Raw genomic sequence first — 24,556 nt, 5'->3', positions numbered from 1 at the left:
GGTAAATTCAGGGGGTTTTGAATGCCACTGCTTAGGTGGTACATCTGCATCCAGAGTAAGTACAAGTAAGTACTAAAATGTTTTTATTCTGTCTCTGGTGGTGTTAGCAGTAACCCTGGCAGACCTTCACTGAAGTTGTTTGGGCTGAAATATACTGTGCCTTTCTGTAGCTGAGTATAATCTTCATGTTCAAAAATTCATGTTGTTCCTTTCAGATGATTTGGTTTTAAAGTTTTGTTTTGTTTTTCTTGAGGCGCTGTTACCTTAAGATGGAATATTTTGCAAGTTGTTGCACAAAATTTTATTTGTATTATTCCAGGCCAAAAACTCCTCTCTGGTGGGAAGGTCAGCCATACATACCAATAATTTAAAAGCCTTAATATTTGTAGCTTTAAAACAGAGTCTTGAACTGTTTGGAAACTGAGAACTCATTTTTATATAAAAGCTGAGTTTCTCCAAAAGCAGACCTATGAAAAATTTAAAAAATAATGAGAAGTTCTTCGCAAACACGAAGCCAGTGTCACATGTGAAATACATATTGATGCACTGTCTGAACTGCTTTTCTTCAGTCCCTGGTAAGAACTGAAAATGATGGCCTGTTGCCCTAGTTACATTGTGATTAACTGTAGGTGGTTACTAGTGCATTTAACCACAAAACATTGTGTCATATATAATAAATAAATAAATATATGCCAGATAGTATGTTTCTTATAGATAGTACTGGTCTTTCAGCAGTCTGATATCTTGCAAAATAATTATTTTTTATTTTTAATGTGATAATGTTGATAAAACCATTAGCTTACATTCATACAACAGAGGCAACTGAAGTTGTTATTTTATACAATGGTAAAGAAAAGGAAAAAAAAATATTTGTAATGCTTCAGTTTATTATGTTTAGAAAGATTCTGGTTTTATTACCTGATCTGTCTTTTCAAGGAAGGGAGTGCCATGACAACTACAGATAGTTAGTGCTAACAAAAAATCCTCTTGGTTACTTAGAAGTTCTTGTTATTTTCTTAGTATTGTTCCTGGCTTCATGTTGCTGAAGTCACTACTTGATTTATTGTAAATTAGTGTAAAGGGAAGAGCTGCTCAAGCTTCTGCTGAGTCCTGTTATTTAATTAATTATGATGTACAACCAAATATTTTGTGTAATGAGTGTAGAAGCTAGTCCTTGTGCTCTTGTGTAATTGCTATACCACCCACTTATTTCTTTCTCTGTTTCAATTATGCATAGAACAATCTTGTTCTAGGCCATCTTATTTTATTTTATGCCATCTTTACCTTTTATGCAGAGTTAAGGACCTTTTGTGGATATTACTTTTTTTCTTGTTGGCTTTTGAAATAAAAAAAGAAAAATCTTGATAGTATGTAATAAGTTCATTAATTTGAAGTATTCTCCATAAGATACTGAATTAATGTAACAAAATGACTTGCAAAACTTAATACAATTTTTCATTAGTAAGAGGCTAATAGTGTAAGATCTCTTTATCCTCTTTGAGCAAGGCAGACAGAACATACAGATTTTACCATCAAATTGTATTTTGCTGTGAGTAGGATTCCTACCTTGGAAACCTTACGTAAGACAAAGCATTTTATGTAAATAGTTGGTATGTTTTACTTAATCTCTGGCATGCATTCTTTTCCTAATCATTTTCAACAGAAGACTAAATAATTACAGGCACATGAGAGAAAAGGCTAAGTTTGAATTCATACCAGGAAAAATATCCTGTTGGATTTTGTTTTTCAATATAATCTTTCAATTTGTGGGGCTTCAATTTACATTTCCTCAGGTTTTTAAAAGTTTGGTTTCTGTTAATGTAGCTTCATTGTAGTTTCATTGCTGTGTCTCTGTTTTACAAAGTCATAACTACTGTGATCTCTTGAAATTTAATTTTCTTTATACATAGAGTTGTAGAAAATTAATCCAGGTATAATTGTAACAGTGGGTTTTCTTGATTTCTAGTTCCCTTTACATGACCATAAATATGTTTCAAAGTTGCCATATTGAGTGAATTATGGAACTATTTTTTCATGTTAGCATTAAGCTGATTTCTGGTTTTGATGAGATTATTCTTTTAGCTATAATTACTTGAGGAATTTGATTTTTCTGTATTATTAAGCATTTGGTAATTTTAGTCTCAAGTATATAGATCTTTTCAGATGGCTGTATATCAGATATTTTAAAATGGATTTAGTACTCCACTTTGTATCTTGAGGTGTTAACCTGTTCCCGAGAGGTTTGTTATTGATGTCCCGTTAACAAGGCTGTGTCAGAAGTTAATTACAGTGTGTTCACTACAGTGTATGCCTTTGCTGTAGCATATGGAGTATTTCTAACCGTTTTTATCCTGGTTCCAGATCCCTCAAGACTATTTTCTGTCTTTTGCTCTTTCTTGCTCCCAGTTACAGATGTCCACACCTTTTGTTCCTTACATTTCTGGAAAGCTTTGCTCTTTCAACCTCCTTGTCGTCTGTTACTCTGAATCTGATTGCTACTATTTCATTATTAATATAAATTATTATTGTCATTGTCTGATGTATAGAAGTTTCAGTTGTGGGCCTGTATTAGGCTTCTGCGGGTACAGAGTAAAATCTGGGGCCTGACAGCTCTTGATTTATTTGCTTCTAACAGTTCAGAGGACTCCAGTGGGAAAGAAATTATAGTGGGCCAGACCTAAGGAAGGGGAAGGGAAATGTGATGGACTACCAAAAACTTTTTTCTGCTAGGAGGGGAATGATTATTAGGAGAGCGACGTAGCTACGTCAGTCATGCAACTGGTAAGTTGATATGCATTTAAACTGCCTTGTGTACTGTCACGTGCACGATAGTGTTTCCCGTGGTAGCACATTCAGTTCTGTGTTTGAGATTAAGCCAGTACTTCTTATTTCTTAAAAACACTGAAACTACAGTATTTTCCATCCGCTTTGGTAATCTATCAGGTGATCCGGGGCTTTGGGAGCCAGAGGATGTATCTGGGCTTTGTAGTCCCAGGTGGGTAAGGCTGAGACAGAGGGGCTTGGGAATTTTGAAAGAGGAACTGGTTGGAAATGAAGAACAGAAGGAATGATGGAAGAGGGAAGTTGTGGAAAAAGGTCTTGGTAATGACACTATGCTATCTTTTCTCATTAATTAGCTTAAATGTAAAGGCCAGGACTCATAAGGTAGGTTTTTTTCCAGTTTTTTTTTTTGGTTTGTAATTAGTGAATTTAAATGTGTGACTCTAAAACGTGAGAACGGTACTTATATTCTGTTTCTCTGATTACAAAATTCCCCTTCTGCTCTCTTCTCAAACTATCCCTATAGAGCAGAGAGGAATTATACCAAACCTGTTTCTGTTTTGCTGTTCAGGAGTACTTGTTCCGCACCAGGAGCATAGTATTCCAGCTGGTAAGGGTGTTTGGACCTTGTTTTTGCTTTACCCCTTGATCATTTTAAGTGTTTGAACAGAAGGTATTCTTGTGTTTGTCAGCTATTCTGTGTCAGGAGAGCGGACATGTAAAAGAATTTGGAAGAATCAGTAACACAGATAATCTTCTAGGTGTGAATGCTTGCTTGTGCTTAGCCAAATACAGGATAAATACAACTTCAGAGGTTTTAAAATTTTTTTAAAATTACTTTGAAACAGTTATGATTATATAATTAGTACAGATCTTAGGGCATCTTTGAGTTTTGAGACAAAGTATTCTGTTACTGGGTAGTCATACTTTTTTGATAGAACTACATAATTAAAAATAGGAATGAAAGCTATGGGTTTCTGTTTCCAGGTGACATACAAAAATTACCAAGACCCAAAGATATCTGCAAGCTCTGTCTGCCTTAGAATCTAGTAATTTTTTGTGCATTAACTTCAGAAGTCTGTATTAGTTTAAAAAAAAGAAATTGTGCATACCAAAGATGAGAAAAGAGTTTAAAATAATTCCTTTTGGCTGAGAGAGAAGGGAAGAGAGACAGAAGTTTGCTGTGAATCTCTGAAAGATTATCTTTTTGCGTCTGGTAAATTGCCAGTACACTGTAGAGAGTAAGAATAGCTGGCAAAAGTTTGAAAATAATTTCTAGTATATTTTGCATATTATATAAACAAAGAAAAAGGTATCTACTCACAGGTGTCTGTGTAGTTCATGAAGAGAAAGGCAAGCTGGATTACATAATTTAAAATAATAAGTGAACGCAGGGATATTGGCAAAGCAGAGAGATGTCATCTCTAAAATGAGTGGTGATGTATTCTCACTGTATTTCCATAGGTATAAAAGTTTAAGTAAACAGTTAAGAGCTAGGACTAGGTACCTATTATAAACAAACAAGTCAGTGACACTGACAGCTAGTATGGAAAAATTCAGTTCAGTTTGACATAATTTACAGCTAGAATGATGCACCTCAAAAAGCATGGATCTAGTTGTCTGTTCTACTCTGTGGGGAGGTTCTATAGGGAAATGGCAATTTTACATTTCAGGCAGTTCTGCAGAGGCACTGTCTGAAGCTCTGGTAGGAATTGGCATTTATCACTTTCTCTGTTCTCCTCTTCCTTTCCTGAGCACTTACGTACTTGGAAATGCAGTAGTAAGCTGCAGGCTAGTTCTCCCAGAACCAGAGTAATGACCACTAAGGTGATCGTACTCGGTGGTTTGAGTTCAACAGATAATCACTTCCCCATGGGAAGACATGGAGAAATGTCACACATTTTTTTCTAGGGAAATTGGGTGAGGGTAGCTGGAAGGATGTGTGCTTCCTTTTGTTTTTCTGTGGTCAATGGTGAAATCAGTTGTTTAGTGGTCAAAGAAATAACACTGAGAAGCTGTTAATAGTATCGATCTTTTTCTTTCTGCTGGGACTGAAGCATTTATTAGCACATAACATGGTGGTTGTACTCAAGAGGAACATGGTTAGTTCAGAAATAATATTTCAGTGTTGTGTAAGTGTCTGAGAAAACAGATTTCTTTAAAAATTTTTGAGCAATCAGATTCAGAAACAGTCAGTGTGAGCGAGAATAGAAATTGATGAAATGGGCAGATAACTTGTGATCACCAAGGAAAAGAAGTGAGCGTTTGATTAGAATGCTCACTAGAAGATCAAGTAATGGTGGTAGCAAATCATGTTTGGAAAATGTCATTGGGGTTAACAGGCTGAGAAGTTACAGTAGAAGTATCTGTAAATGCATATAGATCAGAGAGCCAGCTAACAAAATCCAAAAGATGTTACTTTCACAACCCCCTGAATTAAATCAGAAAAATTGAAGCATTGCTGTCTAAGCATGTTTCTGAGATGCGTGGAAGGATGGTGCTGGGAGCCTAGATTATTTGTCCTCTGTGGCCAGTGGTAACAGATCACCAGTTTCTAACACAAGGATTATCAATGAGGAGGAACACTGTACTGGATTCTCTTATAATAAATAAACTTGCTGAATTTGAAAGCCACTTGTGGCCAGAGTGGCAAGTCACGATGCATAGGGCAAACTGAGAATAGACCCAGTGTTTAATGTTTCATTTTTGAAAGAGTTAGTTTTCCAGTGCAGAGGATCTTCTGTTCAGTGGTGTGGACGACTGTATTTAGACAAACTTGAAAATCAAAAGCTTACGGAAAAGACTATAATAGACTGTGAAATACTGGCTTTTTGGCAATCAAGAAAGAGGGCAGTCCTGGCTAAAGGCCTGTTGTAGTGTAGTGACAAAGCAAAGACAGCAACAGTAATTGGAAATCAATGTGTAACTGAATGCGTTAGAACTGTAGAGTATAGATATGATAAATTTCAAATATTGCAGAAAAATCCATGGCTGGCAGGAACCAGAAAGATGCCTATCATGGAATAATCTTATTAATATAGAGATTTCCAGATTGTTCATAAAGATTTAGAATAGGAGGATTTTTTCAGTAAATACTCTTGCTTTATTTTTGGAGGCAGAGTAATTTCATCTTCCATAAAGTAAGGATACTTTGTAATCCAGCAATAACTAGGGACTGTACTGACTTCCCAGAGCCATTTGTTTGTAGCTCCTTACTGAATGGAGAAGGGGAAAGTCCAACTTGTGTTGTTGTAACATTCAGAAGGAGAAACAGGGTCCTTCTGTTTAAGTCAATGTCAGTTAAAAGCTGCTATAGAAAAATAGAGAAGTTGACTTCATTTGAAGGAAGAGTTCAGGGCTGTGAAGCTGAATTAATTATCGTCAGTTACGTTTTTCTGGAAAATACGTGTTGTCAAACAAGCGTGTGTGTTTTGATTCATTAGTTAATTAAATTGTGTAGATGCATTATAGATTTATTTTATGTGCATAATCTACAGTTTAGATGACTTAAATCTCCCTTAAGGTATTGTTCCCTTAGGTAAGTATTTAAATAGCCGTGTTCTCCTCACCTGACAGTTGCTCTACGTTCTTGGTAGATAATTCTGATACTAGAGGAGCTGGAAGACAGGAACAGATGGAAGTAAGGTGGTGGTAGTTTTCTATGGGTGTACACCTCAGATTAAGGCAGACTGTTGGAGGAGAAGCAGCTGTGAATGCTGCTTGAATGCTCAACATGTACACTTAATGTTCGTTTTTACATTTAAAAAAAAAGAAAAGAGTATGATCTCTGTTTTTAAAATGTGAAAATATTATACTAAACTTCTGTAAAGCATTGGAATTGGACTGCATCCGTGCTGGGATTGCTTTACCAATGTTGTTTCTGTTCTAGCATTCATGCAGCTGTATTAGGCAAATCAATATTTCTGCAATTGGTATAGGGAATAGTGCTGTACAGATGAAAACATAGTTTTGTGGTTACCTGTGAATAAATGCAATTATGCATGTCACATTGGGAGATTAAATGGGCTCTTTTTCTTGAAGATTAAGACTGTAGAGGTGCATTCATGGGGAGAAAATAAAGGGTCGCAGAAGGGCTCCTTGATTAGCAGAGGAAGAAATGACAAGAGCTAAGGACTGGAAAATGAGGCCTGGCAAATTCAGAAGTATAAAATAATTGAAAAATGAGATTGTGTACACAATTTTGTTGTAATTCCTCAAGTAAATATTAGCTGTTCAAATATTAAACGTAATAACCAATTTTATCCTGTTCATTTTTAATTAAAGTGTGAGCCAGTTCAGGCTTGAAAAATCTAACCAAATTGCTATGAAAAGAAGACTGAAGTCTGATCTTTGTTCAGGTCCTGGATGGGAAACAGTATTCCTGTAACTGTCTCATCTGCCTTACCTTGAAGATCAGTGGAGGGGTTGCTGTATGTAGTACAAAGTAATGAGTAGTGTAGAGTAAAATTTAAGTCCTGCACATAAGACCCAGCTTTAAAAATAGGCTGTTTTCACAGGAGTAGTTTTTCCTCTTTGTCTCCTGACTCATGCACGTAATTTTCCAATATTAGTTTCATCAAGAATTTTATGGACTCTTCTCAGTTACAGCTTAAAAGTAAAGTAGGTCAGTGTTTTTATTTGTTAAGCATTCAGGTCCAACCTTCCATTGCTCACAGGCACCAAATCTGATTACTGGCTTTCTTACCTTAAGGGTAGACCCTCTTCAGCTGAAGAACAGCACGGTCTCATAACTCTTTTCATGTTGTTTCATGGAAAGATGTGAAGACCTAACCTCATTAAAAGAAAGAACATCTTATTATTTTGAGAACATACTGTTACTGTGGCAGATTGTCTACAATTGCACATATTTCCCCCCTCCCAGTTTTAGCTGACCTAACTTGCAAACAAAGACATAGTAGAAACTTGAGATTTTTGACTGAAAATAAATTGGAACATAAGAAAGTCTCAGTGACTGAATGAAAAGTTTCCTACCTTTATTCCACTTTATTTAAACTGCTCTTGGAATCTTCACTGTAAGCTGTACAACTAAGGCAAGATTTGTCAGAACCTTCTGGATACATGAATCTTTTAAAATATATCTTTAACTTGTCTTCATGTGCACTTTTCTGTGCTTTGTCCATGTTTGATGTGACTGCAGATTTGCTGTATTAGCACCATTTTGTATTTGTAGGCATATAACCTCATATGGTCAAAATTATTAAACTTAAATGATTGTTCTTGTTTAAACATAGAAAGCCACTGTTGTTGTTATTGAACCACAGAGCTGTTAAAACCTTCCCTTTGCCCACTAATTCGTTTCACATCTTTTGTTTTCTTTGTTCTCATTAATTGATAGCTCTCACTTGTTAGAGCTGTTAGCAGGGATAATAGATCTTCCTCATTGTTGCTGAGGTGTTTTACAACAGCAGTACTCACATTCACCTCTTGTTTTGCCATGATACGTACATTGCAAATAGTGTTCCTCTCCTATTTTCTTTTTCCTTATGCATTTTTCAGCACACTAGGAAATGCAACCTAGTGCACAAAGTACCACTGATATTTCTGATAACTTACCAATGTGGGAAGCTGTCCTTGTTTCCTATGTCTCCCTTCTTCCTTCTCTGTTTATTTGTGACAGGGAGTTATGAAAAATATCTTGAAATATGATTTGGAAGAAAACCATGGTACAGAGTAGCAATAGGTTGTCATCAGTTACTGTGCTTTTTTTTTTTTCCCCCCTACTAATAGAGTTGGAGTTGAGTGTAATGTGAAGTAAAATCTCACAACAGATTGTGAGAGATCCTGGTACAGCTGAAAGTAAAGCTGTGCTAATATTGCTCTGTTAGTAACTCTGACATAGCCAGAGTGGCGGGTTTTACAGCAAGAGTGTTGTGTCAGCAGTGACATTGATTTGTTTATCAGATATGGTATCAAGTTAAACTGTTGCAGGATAGGGTAGGAAGTTAGAGATCACAGCAGGGTAACAGAAACCAAAAGTGTATTTTCAAAAACCTGGCTTGGAGAGGAAACGGGGACGTGCTGTTTGCCAACAGCTTTGTGCCATCAGTCTGCCTGCCTGCTTGCCTGGCTGCACAGTGTCAGGCATCACAATGAGGATACAGAAATGTGTATATTCCAAGGACATAGTTAATTCAAACTATAAAAAAATAAATTATGTTTTAATAATTTCAGGTTATGTACCTACCACAGAACTTTCACTGTAAATCTTCTGTTTCTTTCATTTTAACTGGATTTCGTTTCATTGTGTGAGAATTTCTTTGTCAAATAGGAAAACAGCTGATACAGAAACGTATAAAATAAATACACAGGAAAATATTTCTTCCATTCTGGCTTGATTTATAATAATTACTAAAGTGTAATTTTAGCAAAGAACATAAAGATGTCTAATGATATTTCTCCTTCAATTTAATACTCTACAAAAATAATTAAATTGAGATAAAGGAGCAGTAGTTGAAAATATGCTGTGGTAGTGAAACAGTCGAAGCATCGAGACAAATTGAAGTTATCTGACCAATACTGGTTTCAGGGACAATTCAATAGCATTTTTTAAAATTTATCACTGGGAATAGACATCTTGTAACATTTTATTTTCAGATTTGTTTTTGGAATGCATGTACTCTGTATGCGCTCTGTACTCAGTAAAATGTATGGTTTATCTCCAGGAAAAGAGAGAGTAGAATAATGCATGCTCCCGGTTTGTCTGTTATTTTGTGTCTGTTTTTCTGTTACTTGTTAAATCAAAAGCCTTCTCTGGAGTTGCTGTTCTTGTTCTCTTTTCTCCCAGGAATTTTGGCAAAACCACCTAATGCACTCAATGATTCAAAGATAAGTTCTTCTTGTATTTTTGTTTATTATAATCTAAAAAATAATGTTATGATTCTTTCCATGGCAGGTACATACTGCCCTCCACCTTTCTGTGGTCCTGCTGGCCATAGCTGCCTTACAGCAGTTCCTTCCACCTTTTTCCTTTTTCCTCTTGACCTGTACTCTCCACGTACTTCACATCCTTCTCTAACACTCATTGGGTATGAGTGAATTTTGATTTTTCTATTAGTCACTTATTATGTCTGGGTTTTTATCTTTTTTCTTCTTTCCTTTTTTTTTCCTTTTCTTTTTTTTTTTTTTTCAGAACATCCCCAGCAAAACAAAACCCAAACCCTGTGTTTAATTTTGCTTTTTGATTGCACAAGTGTTCTATGAAGTAGAAAAAGGAGAAGGTAATTACAGAGTCGGATTCTTCTATCCTGTTGATGTAAGACAAATAAATTCAGTGATATTACAGCAGAATGTGTGAAGTGGGAGTGGAATTTGGCTGTCGTGAAGCTGGAAGGTTTTAAGACAGAAGCTGATTGTCCTTAGCTGTATGTTGGAAGTATTTTGTTTGAACAATGGGAGAGGGAAGGGTGAGTTAGTGTATTCTATGTTTTTAATAATACATTGAAACTTTGCTAAAGAATGCTGTATTCTCTCCTTTTAAAAGAGTTCAGTGGCAATTGGTAACTAAAATAGTTTCTTCAGAGGAAACAAACATGTCTAAAATATTCAGCTATCAAGGAATTCTGATGACTAGCACATACATTGGTGTTGAAAAAGAACTATTACGTGCATTACAATATGATATACTTAACAGTTCACAGAAAAATTCTTTCTTATGCCCAGGTAAATTATATGTCTTGTTGAATGTATTATTTTGTTTAAAAAGAAAAATAAAAAGGTGATGAAGAGGAAGAGAAGGTGTTTAAGTATATGCATGGTGGGGTATGGTGCCTGTCTATCCAGTTGAGAGATACTCTTATCAAAACCCCCTCCATATAAATATAAAAGAGATGCTAATGTTGAACTCCACTTTTGGTGCATATGGATGTATAATAACTGTGTATTATGTACATGTGTGTATTTATGTAACAATGAAGGAAGAGTGGTGTATTGATCTAACATGTATCCGGATGTATACCTTTTAAATCTAATCTATTTAGAAAACACTGAAGCGATTCCTATTCCCCTGGCACTAATGAAGTAGACAGAACTTCTGACCCTATAGCAGTGCCTTGTAATCCATAAAAATTGTTGCCAGCTGGAAATTAGATTACTAGTGATGTATCTGCATTTCTGTTTCACTGGTTTGTGATGTGATAGTGTGTTAACGTGTGGTCCTTGAATATTCTAATAGATGGTGGCACTATACTGAGCTTTTTCATATTTTTAGTGTGAGCTAACCTCCTTTTACTATGTAAAATTGAATGGAAATGCATTTGAAGTTAAAAGACAGTGTAGTCAGATACTAGCTAATACTTTAGGGACAGAGAACATGTGGAAACTGGCAGCGGTTGTGTTTCTGAGACATATTTGCTGGAATTAGTATTTTTATTCCTGTACAATTTTGCTTGCCTTAGGCTTAGTGGTGTGAAATGTAATTGAACTAATGACTCACTGTGATGAGATCATTTTTAAGAAAGTAGTGGGCTTCTTATTGTACAATACTATGGCATATATTTGCCCTTTTTTCTCCAGTGATGCTGCCTATTTTTGCATTCTGTTTTAGTCTATCTGTCAAGCGCCCACGGCACCCCTTCATATCCCTCCTAAAATCCTCTTCTGTATCTGCAGGATATACAGTGTTCTTCGCTAGTTGCTCTTTATTTTGTCTTGTTTGTGTTAAATCTGTCATCTTTCTGGTACAGATCACGATGATTCTGTTTTGTAATGACTTCTGCGTGTGTATAGGATTGCACAAATTCTTACTTTTATTACTCCTTACTCTATGTAGAATTTTCTTCTGCAGAGCTCAAAGTCTGCTCTAACATGGTGTAAGTCTTTGTGCCCTCCCCTCTTTATTTAATGAAAGATGAGGAATAGTAAATCTAAAAATGAACTTACTTATATTAAAGGCAATCAATGACTGTGATCGACATAGCCTTTAAAACCTGACTTAATCTCTCTGACTAATTTCTAGGCTGTATTCTCTCTTTGTTATGAAGTACTCGTTCGTTGAATCTGCCTTTCTAATGAATGAGCTTTTAACACTAAACGTGTAGTACTGGAGGATGTATTTAGTTTTAAAAAGTAAAGTCATGTTGTCAAGAAACCTTTCAAGTCTGAAAGCTTTTCTTAAATGCTTATTTCAGATAAGGACATGATGTAAGCTTATTCATGTTGTGATCATTATGATTCTTTTTTTTCTTTTTTCAAAAGAAATGAATAGCATTTTTAATTGCTTTAAGAATGCTTTATTGGAAGATGCGTAATCAGTTGAATCATATTATGCCATTAACCCTAGAAATCCCACTTTCTCCTCTGTCTAGTGTTCAGAATACAGAGGATAGCTAGGCAGAGAAAGGAAGACGTGTTATAAAAAAGAAAAAATAGTACTTCCTGCTTAGGATTTTAGGCACGTTTCTTTTCAGAAGAGGTTGTTCCTAAAATAATGTTTTGGAAATGATAGACTTGGAGCATATGGGATTTAAAACACAAAAAAAAAACCTTCTTACGTAAAACCATTCAGTTTACTTCCACCCTGAAACCTCTCAAATAACATGAAAGATTTAAATTCTTGTAGGAAACTAGGGATAGGTTAGATGAAATGGACACTCTTAAGTGGGTATCGTTGAATGCAGGTGTCATTAGGCTAGCTTTTAGAAAAAAGCCAGTGAAATTATATTTGAATATATGTTACACAGTAATTTTACACATCGAATTATTATCAATTAGATAATAAAACTTCTAGGTAGAATTTGGATGATTGCAAGTGGCTGGTCTTTGTGGAATATGGAGCTGTAGTATTATTATTTGAGTCTTCTGGTGAGCTAAGGTATGAGCCTAAGTAAACTAAGGTACATTACAAGTACCAAGTACTGCTTTTTTTTTTTTTTTTTTTTTTTTTTACTCACAAAACCAGTTTTGGCAATACATATGGTTAAAAATTTAAAAATGTAATGGAAAATAGCTTTTTGCTCCCATAAAACCACACTTTTTAAAATATGCCCTCAGAAAAGTGCTTCAGAAATCCTAGTTTTTTATGTAATGCTTTAGTCAAACTAGCTCTAATAGTCAAGGATATGCTCTCCTGGTGGTTTTTTAATTTTTTTTTTTAGTAGAAGCCAATACTTATTGAGAATTAGCCTTTTAATTATACTAGTAGCTGGTGACACACTGAGCAGTTTATATAACAAGAAAAGTGAAATCACGCAAATTGATTTCACAGTTTTTTGTTTTGTTTCTGCCTTCCCCCCATAACTGATAACTAAATCAAAGAATGTAGCCACTGTTCATTGAAATTATGAATTTTTAAGCATGAGATACTGCAAACCACTCAACAAAACTTTGTTTGGATGAATATCTTAATTCTGGCTTACAGTGCTATAGATGATGATGACTTCTTAAGGCTTCTTGATTCTTCTTTGCAGGTATAAGATCAGATAGAAAAAGATGATGTAGAACGATGATGTACCATGACTGTCCAGGAAATACAGAAGTAGAGTAGCTAGCGGTGTTGGTAATTGGTTTGTGACAAAGCAAATGCATGGCTAGAACTGAATGTCATTGAAGGAGAAGTGAAGTCAAAGTAATACAAAAGTTATTGAAGGCAAGAAAATTATCTTCTACTTTAGCTGTGGCACTTGACAGCTATAGCTCTCTACGTAGACAGATGGTATAAATGAAAAATCTCTGTATAACAGGTCCCCATGTCACACTAGAGGTCTAGCTAAACCCATCAGTGTGAAAATCTAAGCCTTTGCACAGGAATGGCTTTGTTGGTCAGTTGTCTTTTAGCATCAAACCAAATAACTTTCTTATCTCTGTGCTTTTTGCCATTATTTAGCTTTTCTTTTCCTTTTACCCCCTCCACCTCTCCTGTGTAATTATTTAAAGTTTTATATTTTCTATGTAGAAACTGTGGATCTGAGATTGTATATGCAAGACCTTTTTATTTTCTTAAAAGTACTGTCAATTTTTTTGAGGAACATGATTTTTTTTTTTCCCCCTCATCAAAATTAACTGATTCCAAATTGAAGGACATCACGTAAATGGCTTTATCTCTACACATGCATGGTAATTGCAGCTGCAGAAATTTGATATAAGTAGCTATCTAAATATGAGGTCAAAATGTGTCCAAGTTGTAGCTGTATAGCATTCAGAATATCTCTGAAAAATACTGTCTATGAGAGAAATTTAAAAATACCATATCATGCAAAATGTTGAATTTGTGCTTTAGAAAAGTATTTCTGAGTGGAATTTTTGTCTAAAAATTCTTTTATATTTACAGAGAAACTGAGCCATACAAATATTTTTAAAAGTTTGCACTTCTTTAAGGCTATTTATTTTCTATAAAAGAGGACTTGAATATTTTTGACAAATATACACATGGTGTTACGCTAACAAACGGCCATGCAACATATATCTTACATAATGAAGAAATTGAATATACAAGACCTACTCTATTTAACATATATATTGAAAATTTACAGTCTTGCCAATAGTTAAAAAAAGTTTTTCTTATTTGGCAGTATTTTTCTAGAATTTGTTCAAATATTCCGCTTGATGTGTTTTGGTGAATACTGAAATCTAGTCAGTGACAACCTGAGGTACTAAACATTTCTGCCTTACTTCGTTATCTTCAAAGGTAATCTTTTTGTTCCTTTTAGGCTCTATCCATGAGTTGTGTATTACAGCGTTATTTGGCATGGGATCTGCTTCCACTATTGAAACAACTCGCTTTTTCATCTTACTTTTCAGAACTTTCTGAAACTTTTGCCTCGTGAATGCATAAAGTAGAGGGTGAAATATAGTTGTTCCGTATGCCATTACTAGAAAACATAATCGCAACTTTACCAAAAGGTCACTTGGGCCCAAACATAAGATGGTGGTGTTTAAAACAGAGATGGGTGTCCAGCAGAGAAGGAATGTTGAGATAATCAAGAGGGACATTCGGAAGACTCTCTTTTGCCGTTCTCGTCGCTCCCGGTGCCGTTTTACAGCTCGGCGTAGGGCAATTATGACAGACACAGAAGTCCTTACGCCAAAGACAACATTTCTTCCTCCGCTGCTGTGGGACATATCCGTAGTCTCGTGCTGAGTGGTCAAAGAAATAGTTTTTTTCTTTCTAGCTTTCTTCTTTTGTCCTGTTGTAAATCTTGTGCCAATCCGAATATTTAGAGCCTGGAGTATTTTGGTGTAGGTAATTAGCATTACTATAACAGTGAAGAAAAAGATTGGAATCTGAACGAGAAGGTGGTAGTACATTCCTAGCTCAGTGTGGTACTCGTTTGTACTCACGCACAAAAGTGTCTTATTTTCCCAAGTGCTTGCGCTTCGAAGACTGAAAAAGTTTACTTCAATGAAAGGAATCAGGAAGGAAAAAAGTGAAATGATCCATATTGATGTCATTAGTATCACAGCCCTTCCCATGGTCAGAATTCGATTGGCAGGTTTTACGGAGATGTCGTATCGATCCAGAGTGATAGCGAAGACGTTGATTGCCGTTGAAACGCTTGCAAAAGAGACGCAAGCCTCGTGGAAGCAGCAGATGAGAGCAGTGTTACTCTCCAGTGAAAGCAGAAGGATAACTATAGTTAGAGGAATACATCCCACACAAATTATTACATCAAGTACATGGAGGTTCATTGTAATTATGTTACTGACAGAATTGATTAAGTTGGATTTCATACAGTAAAGTACCAGCACGGTGAGGTTGCTGCCAAGTCCCAAAACAATTTCTAACATCAAAAATCCAGTGAGAGAAACTTGAAAGCTTAATGGATATGACAGTGGTCGGTACATGTTGGTGTCGATGTCATCAATGGCATCTCGAACTGTAAGGTTAGATTCAGACTGCATGTTGACTTCCAGAATCGGGGAGAAACACATTCTTTTGTTGCAGTTGTTTTTTCCCCTGAAACGTGAAATAAAATATGGAACTATTTGATTTATTTTTTTAACACTTATTGTAGATAAATGCTGGGGAAGGAGAAGGGAGGAAGAGCATCTATTCTTATCAAACTCTTGATTTACTGTATGTTTAGAGCTCTAGTTGGCATGGAATCAAAAGCCTGAGGATCTAGAATAAGGTCTTTCCTTTTTAAAGGAAAGCAGGATTTGGTTAAAAAAAAAAAAAGTGAAAAGCTTCCACTTAGGGAGACAAGGCTTTATTTATAGTGATGTGGTTTTTACAAAGGGCCCATTTGCTGAATAAACTATACTTTCGCATGGCCTTTGTATGGCGTTGAGGGTCTTTGCAGAAGAATGTTGTTAAGTATTAACAAATTAGTACTCAAGATCATTTTAACAAGGCTTTTGTGGAAACAGAAAGTGATAGGAACATGGAGCACTGTTGCTTATGTGTCACAAAAAGAACATTAAATTATTTATGGCAATTTATCAGCCTCTTTCTTATGAAGAGTTTGCAATAATGTTGGGGGCTGAAACTTGAAATTCTGTAATTCAGCAGATTTTTACAAAGCATGAAGACTTCTGTTCACTTTTTTATCTTGTGTGCATCTACATATATGAAATGTACCGCTAGAACAATTTTATATATATAATTTCAAATGCAAAACTCATGTGGGTTTTGGGGAATGGAGTTTATTATAAAAATAATATATTTCCTTTTTCTGATCTGAATATTCAGTTTCTTCAAGAAATTGGTGACTACATGGAATGGAAGAGTATTTAATTTTATTCCAGGATAGATTTAAAGGAATAATTTTAGAAAATAATACTTTGAAATAAAATTGTCTGTTTCAGGGTTTTGACTTTGTTTTGCTTTTCTAATACAAGCTACAATTAAATCTAGCAGATTTATATACATAGCATGTTTGTTTTAGGAGTAATTGAGGTTCAAAAAAGTATCATTTACTACATCTAGGAGATGTTTTATTTTGTGGCGCATCTGCTTTGTTTTACACATGCTGATAGGTTGTAAATGTAGTATCTGCATGTAATACCTGATGTTTCTATTATTTATATTGTCAGCCAGCTCTTGGGTTTGTAATAAAGTGAATAAATAAAAGAGAGGTTATTCAATTTCTTGTTATGATACTTGAGGGTTTTTTTTTTTTTTTTTTAAGGTAGCTTTAAATTTAAAAGGGGACGTACTTAGCATGAAAATAAATTTAAATGTGGACCTTTGTTCCATTCTGAATACATTAAAAATGGATAGCACTAAGGTGAACAAAAATGTGCTCTTTTTAAATGAATGTATGAATTAAGCACACTTGGGATACGATATGCAAATGGATTTCATCTGCAGTTCTGAAAAGCTTCAATTGCACAATCGTATTAATTGCAAATTGTACGATGGAAATTCTTGGTATGCTTCAACAGTTATCTCACATGTGCCTCTTAAATACAAAAGATGTAAATTAGAACGTATTAGTCTCAGGTGTGAAATGAAACAAGAAGTATTTCAAAAGCTTTGTTTAATTTCTAATTTAGGCAACCTCTATCAGGTTTATATTAACCTCCAGGAACACGATTTCCTCAGCGTACGCTGTCCTGGCTGTGAATGGATTTCAAGAAACCATTCCAAAGACATTACTGGATAAGTGGAGTTCTTTTGTATTAGCAAAAGCCAGGAGGAAATCAAAAGCAGATCTGCTAAAACAAATGACGATCTTCACTCTAACATTATGCTAACTGAGATTTTGTGAAAAGAGAAAACTTCAGCTGTGGTAAGTCTTATGAATAGATTAAACATCACCTGCTTGTTGCATTGATTAGATTTCAGTTAAATAAAAGCAGAAAAGGCAAGGCAGGGAGCTAATTTACCCACGCATCGCCCTTCCGGCCAGCGCCTGCTCCCTTGCCCATGCTGAGCAGAGGTGGGGTGCATGCGACTGCTGACCTACCTGGTCTCTGTGCCTCAAGGGCCTTTCAGATCATTGCAGCAGCTTGTCACAAACTGATACATGGTGTCACTGACAGATATTTGACATGCACTGTAACCTGGAAACCAAGTGGTAGCTGGGCTCTTATTTCATTCCTTGCAGGTTTTTTTTTTTCCTTTTTTTTTGTTCCAGCACTTCAGCAGCAAAAAATTCTGGTTAAACATGGGGACTTCTGAATTGTCTGAGATACTTCTACAGACCGGTACATGTTCTGCATGTCTGTTCTGAATTTCAAGCCAGCAATAACAAATAAACCTTCTTTTAAGTGATGTTAATTTCTTTCCCCTGTTGCATTTTGTAGAAGCCTGGTTTTATTTTCCAGGTTTAAAAAAAAAATAAATTCTGGTCTCTGTGTTCAGAGTGTATGTAGACATCCTTTAGCTTATGGTTGCATATTTCTTTCTGTAATATTCCTGCTCATTACTTTTGAGTGATGGCTTAGACAAAGAAGTTGCTATACATCATAAAATCCAGTTCATGTGCTTTGAGAGTAACCTTGAGTTAACTAATTTGGTTTATTTTCATTTAAGGAGAATACATAACAGACCATAAAGTTGAGAGAAAAATATCCATTAGTCATTATGACAAATAAGTTATTTAATGAGGAGTATAGAAAAAGCTTGGTTAAACACTTATTCAGCTTGCTGGTGAAGTATGCATATTCTCCTTTTGGGAATTCATGTTTCATTGTTTCTTCATGCATCGGTAGTTTCCACAATTCTGGTTTTAAATTATAAATCCCTCTTTAAGAAATGCTCACCATTTTAAGAATCAATCATTGCACTCTTCTTTTAATGAAAATCTGAGCAGATGTGTTAGTCTTCCATGTATATTGTTGAAGTGTCGTGAACGTAAATGGTAATACGAGTGTGTTCCATGTTTTGTTTCTAATTCCTTTATGTCTTAAGAATACATTTTAGTGATGCATCCTGCTGCTTGTAGGTCATACAGCTAGAAAGATACCCGGTCAAGTGCATTCTTCATATTGTCAGTTGTAAAACTGAATTAGTTGCTGCATGCCCTTGTGAAGGGGAGGAAAAAAAAGGTTAAAAGTAGGGCTTATAATTTCAAAATAAAGTAATGCAAGAATATATTTTCTAATATCACTTATTTGATGAATAAAAGATCTCTAAAACTGGATCTCATAGCTTATATAGAAAATCAGTTAGTGTGTTCACTATTTGCTAGTAAAATCATGTCATTCTTCTGTCAACTTACATGAATTTAGTTTTTTGGACAAGTTTCCTGTTCTCCGAATCGTGCAGGTTACAGAAAACCCCGACTAGAAGCAATAACTGTTATATATAGAGTGTCTGTGACTAGAGCTAGAAAATGTGGTTTTGTAGCTCTTGTGAACAGGTAGTTTATACATACAACTCTCTTCTCTTCTCATGAGAAATTAAGCAGAGCCAATGAGCTTTATAGGAAATATATTTTTGTTTAATTTGCACGCTGTTATAATTTCCTTTCTTGTAATAAATATTTAGCAAATCTGTGTTTTTAATAAAGTACTTGAATGTACAAGCTAATGAAAGAAATAAGTAAAAAAAGAAACCAACAAAAAAGAGGAATTTTTTCAGCAGAGATTAGTCATATTATAGTCAGCCTTCATAAAGCAATAAGTATACACTGATTACAGACTATCTGATCCTTCAAAGACTGACTGAATAAATCTGTAACGTACTTAGCTGCCAATATTTGGAAATACTGCTGAGGGAGGAAAAAAATATTCCCGGTTGCATTATATGTTTTTTTTTTTCCTCAATACTGTATTAGCTTAAACTGTACTGTCATTATGTTGTACGAACAAAACAGGTTCTTAATATTCTACAAGACTTTCATACAAAATAACATTTTTCTGTCATTTTGTTTTTAATGGGGAGGGGGAAATAACCATTTGAATATTTCCTGGTCTCAGATATAACAAGACACTAGCTCTTAATGTAAGTTGAATCCAATCTTTTCCCTTTTTTCTCCAATTTGTTAAATGTTGCTTATTCTACATACCATAATAAGGAACAGAGCTTACCTCCACTAAAGATTTGATAAATTCTCGATGCAGGTGGAGCAGTTCCAGGTTGGAGGGATTCATTTTGTTCACTTGTTAGCAGAGTAGAAGGGAAAGAGGGTAATAAGCATATCTTCAAAAAATGACCTTAATGAAAATTTGTGCCTGTACTGTGCCATTGTTTCAGCATACTGCTAATGTATACAACTGCTTTAGTTCTGGTTTACAGGCTGCTGCAGTCTCCCACTCTTCCTACTGTAGAATCAATAAGCATCTGAAAATACATAATGAAAGTAATTTAACATACTGAAGGCTTCTTGTCTCCAGAGACATCACTGAGATTCAAGCTTTCTAAAAAAGAAAAGCAGCGCTTCTGAGAGCAAAGCTGGCGATGGGCAGCTTTTGCAGAATGACAGCCTACCTTGTCGCTTCTCCTCACTGCAGAGAGATGCAGTGCATTCACTAATTTTGATTGGTCAGTGATGTTGGGCTTAAATTGTGCTTCATATATGGGATTGATGCCCCCCCCTCCCTATTTATATAAGGATTCTTTTATAAAAGGACTAAATTTACAAATGATTTATGAATTCTGGAATATATTAAGGGTACGCCGGTTTTATTTTTACCTTTTCACTCTTTACTTTGTGTACGCTGGAAACCACATGACACTGAAAAAAAAAAAAGGGATTAAACGTTTATTACTTAAAAAGCTTCCAATAGTCTATATTTAAATTTGTCTGCTTTCCATTTGTGATTTTTTTTTTTTTTTCAGCTCTAAGAACATCTCTGAAATAAAACTGCCTCTTTGAGCCATGCTGAATTTCACCTGATATGTTTATATGCAAGTGAACATTTAGGTCTTGTCTTCAATAAATTGTATTCAGGACAAGTTGGTACTTGAATGTATATTAGGAAAACTTCTATTAGGATTCACAGAGATTATTCAGACCCTTAAAATGGGTTGATAATTCAGTTTAATTCATGAATCGGGAAAGAAGGGTTTTTATGATCCATCACTATGTACAATTTATGTATAGTAGTGTAGGTTGTTAATTTTGTTGAAATGTTAACTTCTAAAAAAAAAAATCTTTCTATGTTCCATATGAATTTTGGTAGAGACTTCACAGGTTTTTGTAAGGATGTTTTGCATGATATTCTTGACCTTCACTTTGCAGGGGGCAGGGAGTGTCTTCATTTTCACTTTTTGGTTTTGTAACTTATTTCTGAATCCGTTCTATCAGGATAAACAATGCTCATAACCATATAATGAGGACTAAGAGAAGTGTAGCACAATGTCTGTTTTAATTAATACTAATGCTAAAATAAACCTTAGAAATAAATTCAGTATACAACCCAAAATAATATTTTTTAAAAATCGCTTTGCTGAAGCAAGTAATTTAAGAATATCTGAGTATAAAATGTTCTGCTGGTAGTTTTTAATATCAAATAAGTGTGAGGTGTGGGGCTGTTTCTGTGGTTTTTTTCCCTTGATGTTAATTTTTTCTTTTCTTAAAAGTTTGTTAAAGTACTAAATGTTAAAGCCTACTTCTTACATAAGCAGCTATATTAAGATGGCAGTTTTGGTCAAATTTTGATGGAGTCTTCTGGTTTTAAGTTGTTAATGCAATTATAAAATATAATTGTCTAACTCAGATGTCTGCGTTTCTTCTCTTTACTTTTTCTCTCAGACAGCCATCCAATATATTATTTATCTTTAGATAAAGGATACTTTATTTGTTTTTTAAAATGGCTACATATACATCTAATGTGCTTCCTATTCCATGCTCTTTTAGGTTCAGAGAATACCTAAATAAAGACGCTTTAAGCAAAGATCAGTAGGTACCAGCTGGCTATGCTGGGTAGCAACTGATGGAGCTCTTTGAGCTGTCTCTATCGTTTGCCTTGCAAGAGCTTGAAACTGGTGATACCAGCCTAACTCTTAAGGGTGACGTGATAAAGAGGGTTCCTGAAATGAAAGCATAAATACTGATATATTAAAGAGATTTACTTGCTTCACTTTCAGTATGACTTAGGATAAGTAGGGAAGCCTGTCTAAATTTAAACAGATGAATCTCCATCTCCCTTTCTTATTCTTCAGTCTGTGCCTGAACAAAGATGGAGATATTGGATGAGCTGTACTGTTAGAAAGAAAAAGATGCATACATGGAGGAAGATTGTAACGGGATTTTGGATATAGCGTGGATATATGGTTCAGACACAGGCAAAGGGGTCACAAAAGACTTCCTATATTACAGGAGGTGATGATGGCAAAAGTTTTATCTGCAAAAAGTGAGAGAAATGATAAGGAGCTGAGTTGTGAACATACCAAGCCTAAGTTTTCTGCAGAGAAAATCAGGAGAAGCAGCAGTACCATATGGAGGCAATCGGGAGTAGGTGGATGGATAGACATGCTTACAAGCCATTGCTGTGCAGATGCTAGTTAAGATGGTGTGAACAGATGACATCATCCTGAAAGGGTAGATAGGGAAGAGTGGGCAAAAAGAGCCATGTGCAGACACCCAGCATAGACAGAAGAATGTGCTGTGCTTATACCTGTTTCTATATCAGTACAGAATGGAAAAGAAAGAATTTGACTGGTATGTCGAGTTTTAGGGGAGTGAAAAGTGGAGTGGAAGGGTAATGAGAGGGCAGAAATACCAGGAAACATCAGGAGTCTTAAACCTGGAGATTGATGGTGAAGAGTCTTAGAACTGAGAATGGCAGCACAAGGGGAGAGGGAGAGCCAGAGTGCACAGAGTAGAGCTGTGAAGGGTTGAGGCTGCTGGGTCTGATGTGGGGAGATAGCCAGTGTAGAGAGGCAGGAGCTGGAAGCAGGGTGGAGCGGAAGGGACCAGAGGCATGTGCGTGTCAAGAGACGCTCGGTGCACAGCGGCAGAGGTAACCGCAATTGCCATAGTGTACATCTCTGTGGTACTTTTACGTTGAACTCAGGAGACATAACTGTCTGTTAGAGTATGTTTTTCTGTTTAGCTGAGAGCAGGAAGTACAAAAATTTGGAAATTGTAGTGTATTTCTTGGTCTTCCATCTTTTATCTATTGTCTTACTTTCTACACACAAGAAGTGATGTCCTAGCATCTTTTACTGCATTCCGAAATGGTGGTGGGTCATTTGTAGATCTGGAGGTCTAGACTTGGTAAATCTAGGTGTCAAGATGACTTGGTAAGGTCACCCCGAATGCAGCTTCTTGCACTGCAGGTTTTTAAAGAAGCTTACTTTGTTAAAAAGACTCCTTCGGTTCACGAGGTCTAGCAGGACCAAATGAAGTACTCAGTTCTGATGTTTTCTATCAGAGCCCTTGATTTCGGAGCTTTAGCATTCTTTTAATGTGCTTTAGGGTTTAACTTTACATAAACGTACCACAGACTGTCTTAACATCCAGGTGTCGTGGAATAGACACCTCGGGAAGATCTTTATTGGCACAGTTGGGAAACTGTGTTCACTTGCTTCCTTTGTCCTCTGCATTATTATTTTTTTTCAGTTTCTATGATATCTCCCCTGAATGCTTCAGCAGCGCTTCCTGTTTCTTTCTTTGGGCTGCACGTCTTGTTTCCTAGTTTGAATCTTGCAGCTCATTTAGTGGCTATTTAGAATTTTACTGCTTCTGGGTCTAAAAATGTCGTCTGTTCTCATATTTGCAAGAGAGTTGGGCTCTGAACTCATACAATTTTTTCAGTGACACGGAATCTCTTTAGAACTTCAGTCACTTTTGAAAATGATTATTGGGTGATTTTGGATGTCTTGGGCTGGGATTGTTCTCCAGCATTATTCATGTGGTACCCGTGCACAATTCCAGCTGGATAGATCCTCCTTTGCTTTGTACTTCATCTACAGTGGGCAGCATGATGCACAATTGTAGTGTAGCTCTTCTAGATAGTTTATTGTTTGTATCTGTTCTAGCAGCTTGTGATTCATATCTGAAATGTGTTTCTTATCTCGTTGCATCTTAGTTTCCTCAGTAGTCTATTGCAAATAACTTTGTTGGAATGTTGTTGAACATTCAGTGGCTTTTATAGTATCAAGAAAAACTAAACCGTGGATGATAGCAGTTCGGGTTCGAGAGTTGTACTGACATGCCCTTGTTATGCTGGATTTGTCAAGGTGTTCTGTTTTACCCGATACCGAAATTACGGCTTGCTGGCCTGGATCATGCTGCAGCATGCTTTTATCTTGAGAAGCTGTAAATCTGACTCCCGTCCAGCACGAGTTCTAGTTGTAAAGGGCTTTATTATTGTTTAAGAGTGGTATGCTGAATAGATGACAAAAACTCTGCTGGAATTTGTATGTAAATACCATTCTGACTCTGATGGTAATGCAGTCTTTCTTTTGACACAAATACTTTATTCTCATTTCTTTAATCTATCGAGAATGTTTCTAAAACTTACTGCTTTTCTGTAGTAAAGACTGACATCCACAAAATTAATTTTCTATTCAGTGGAAAATTCAACTATCCGTAATGTTTATTTTCTTTTCTCCCTGGTTGTTGATTGCCATACGGCTTGCTTTGTTTTATTATTTTTATAATGACTTATTTAGGTTGGGTTTTGGGTTTTTTTTTTATTCCTAATTTCTGTTTTTCCCTTGCTAGAAAACTTTCCTACATGTGGGACGTTGTTGATCTCAGTTTCTCCATTTTAGAATTACCTCCATAGATTTAAAACAATTTAGATTTTCCTGCTTAGTTATATATAATTTCATTGTGCTTCCTCCTGTGTTTGCAAAGATGTACACTTTTGGAAGCAACACAAAGACAAGTATTTTTAAATAGATATAAAATATATATAAACTGTACATATATTATAATCTATGTATTTTATATTTTTATATAGTTTTTATCTATAATGA

At 35.5% G+C, this 24,556-nt stretch overlaps 2 protein-coding genes across 2 annotated transcripts in view; one reads left to right on the top strand and one right to left on the bottom strand.

The window, feature by feature from the left end:
- The window catches only part of COG5 (component of oligomeric golgi complex 5), a 187,734-nt gene that overhangs the window by 17,945 nt on the left and 145,233 nt on the right, over positions 1 to 24,556 (top strand). The gene's annotated exons all lie outside the window — the stretch shown is intronic.
- GPR22 (G protein-coupled receptor 22) lies at positions 14,085 to 20,627 on the bottom strand. The gene is made up of 3 exons (XM_086746531.1): positions 19,714 to 20,627; positions 17,646 to 18,705; positions 14,085 to 15,691 (listed from the first exon to the last, which is right to left on the bottom strand). Exon 3 carries the CDS (start codon positions 15,664 to 15,666, stop codon positions 14,365 to 14,367), a length of 1,302 nt encoding a protein of 433 aa, XP_086602657.1. The 5' UTR covers positions 15,667 to 15,691; positions 17,646 to 18,705; positions 19,714 to 20,627; the 3' UTR covers positions 14,085 to 14,364.

Source organism: Chlamydotis macqueenii, chromosome 1 (genome assembly GCF_036417535.1).
Source record: "Chlamydotis macqueenii isolate bChlMac1 chromosome 1, bChlMac1.mat, whole genome shotgun sequence".
Taxonomy (NCBI): Eukaryota; Metazoa; Chordata; class Aves; order Otidiformes; family Otididae; genus Chlamydotis; species Chlamydotis macqueenii.
The sequence above is the reverse complement of the archived record's forward strand: the minus strand, read 5'-3'. Positions and strand labels throughout refer to the sequence as shown.

Coding starts and splice junctions, on each gene's coding strand:
- GPR22 (XM_086746531.1), bottom strand. CDS start 15,666: ATGTGTTTCTCCCCGATTCTGGAAGTCAACATGCAGTCTGAATCTAAC.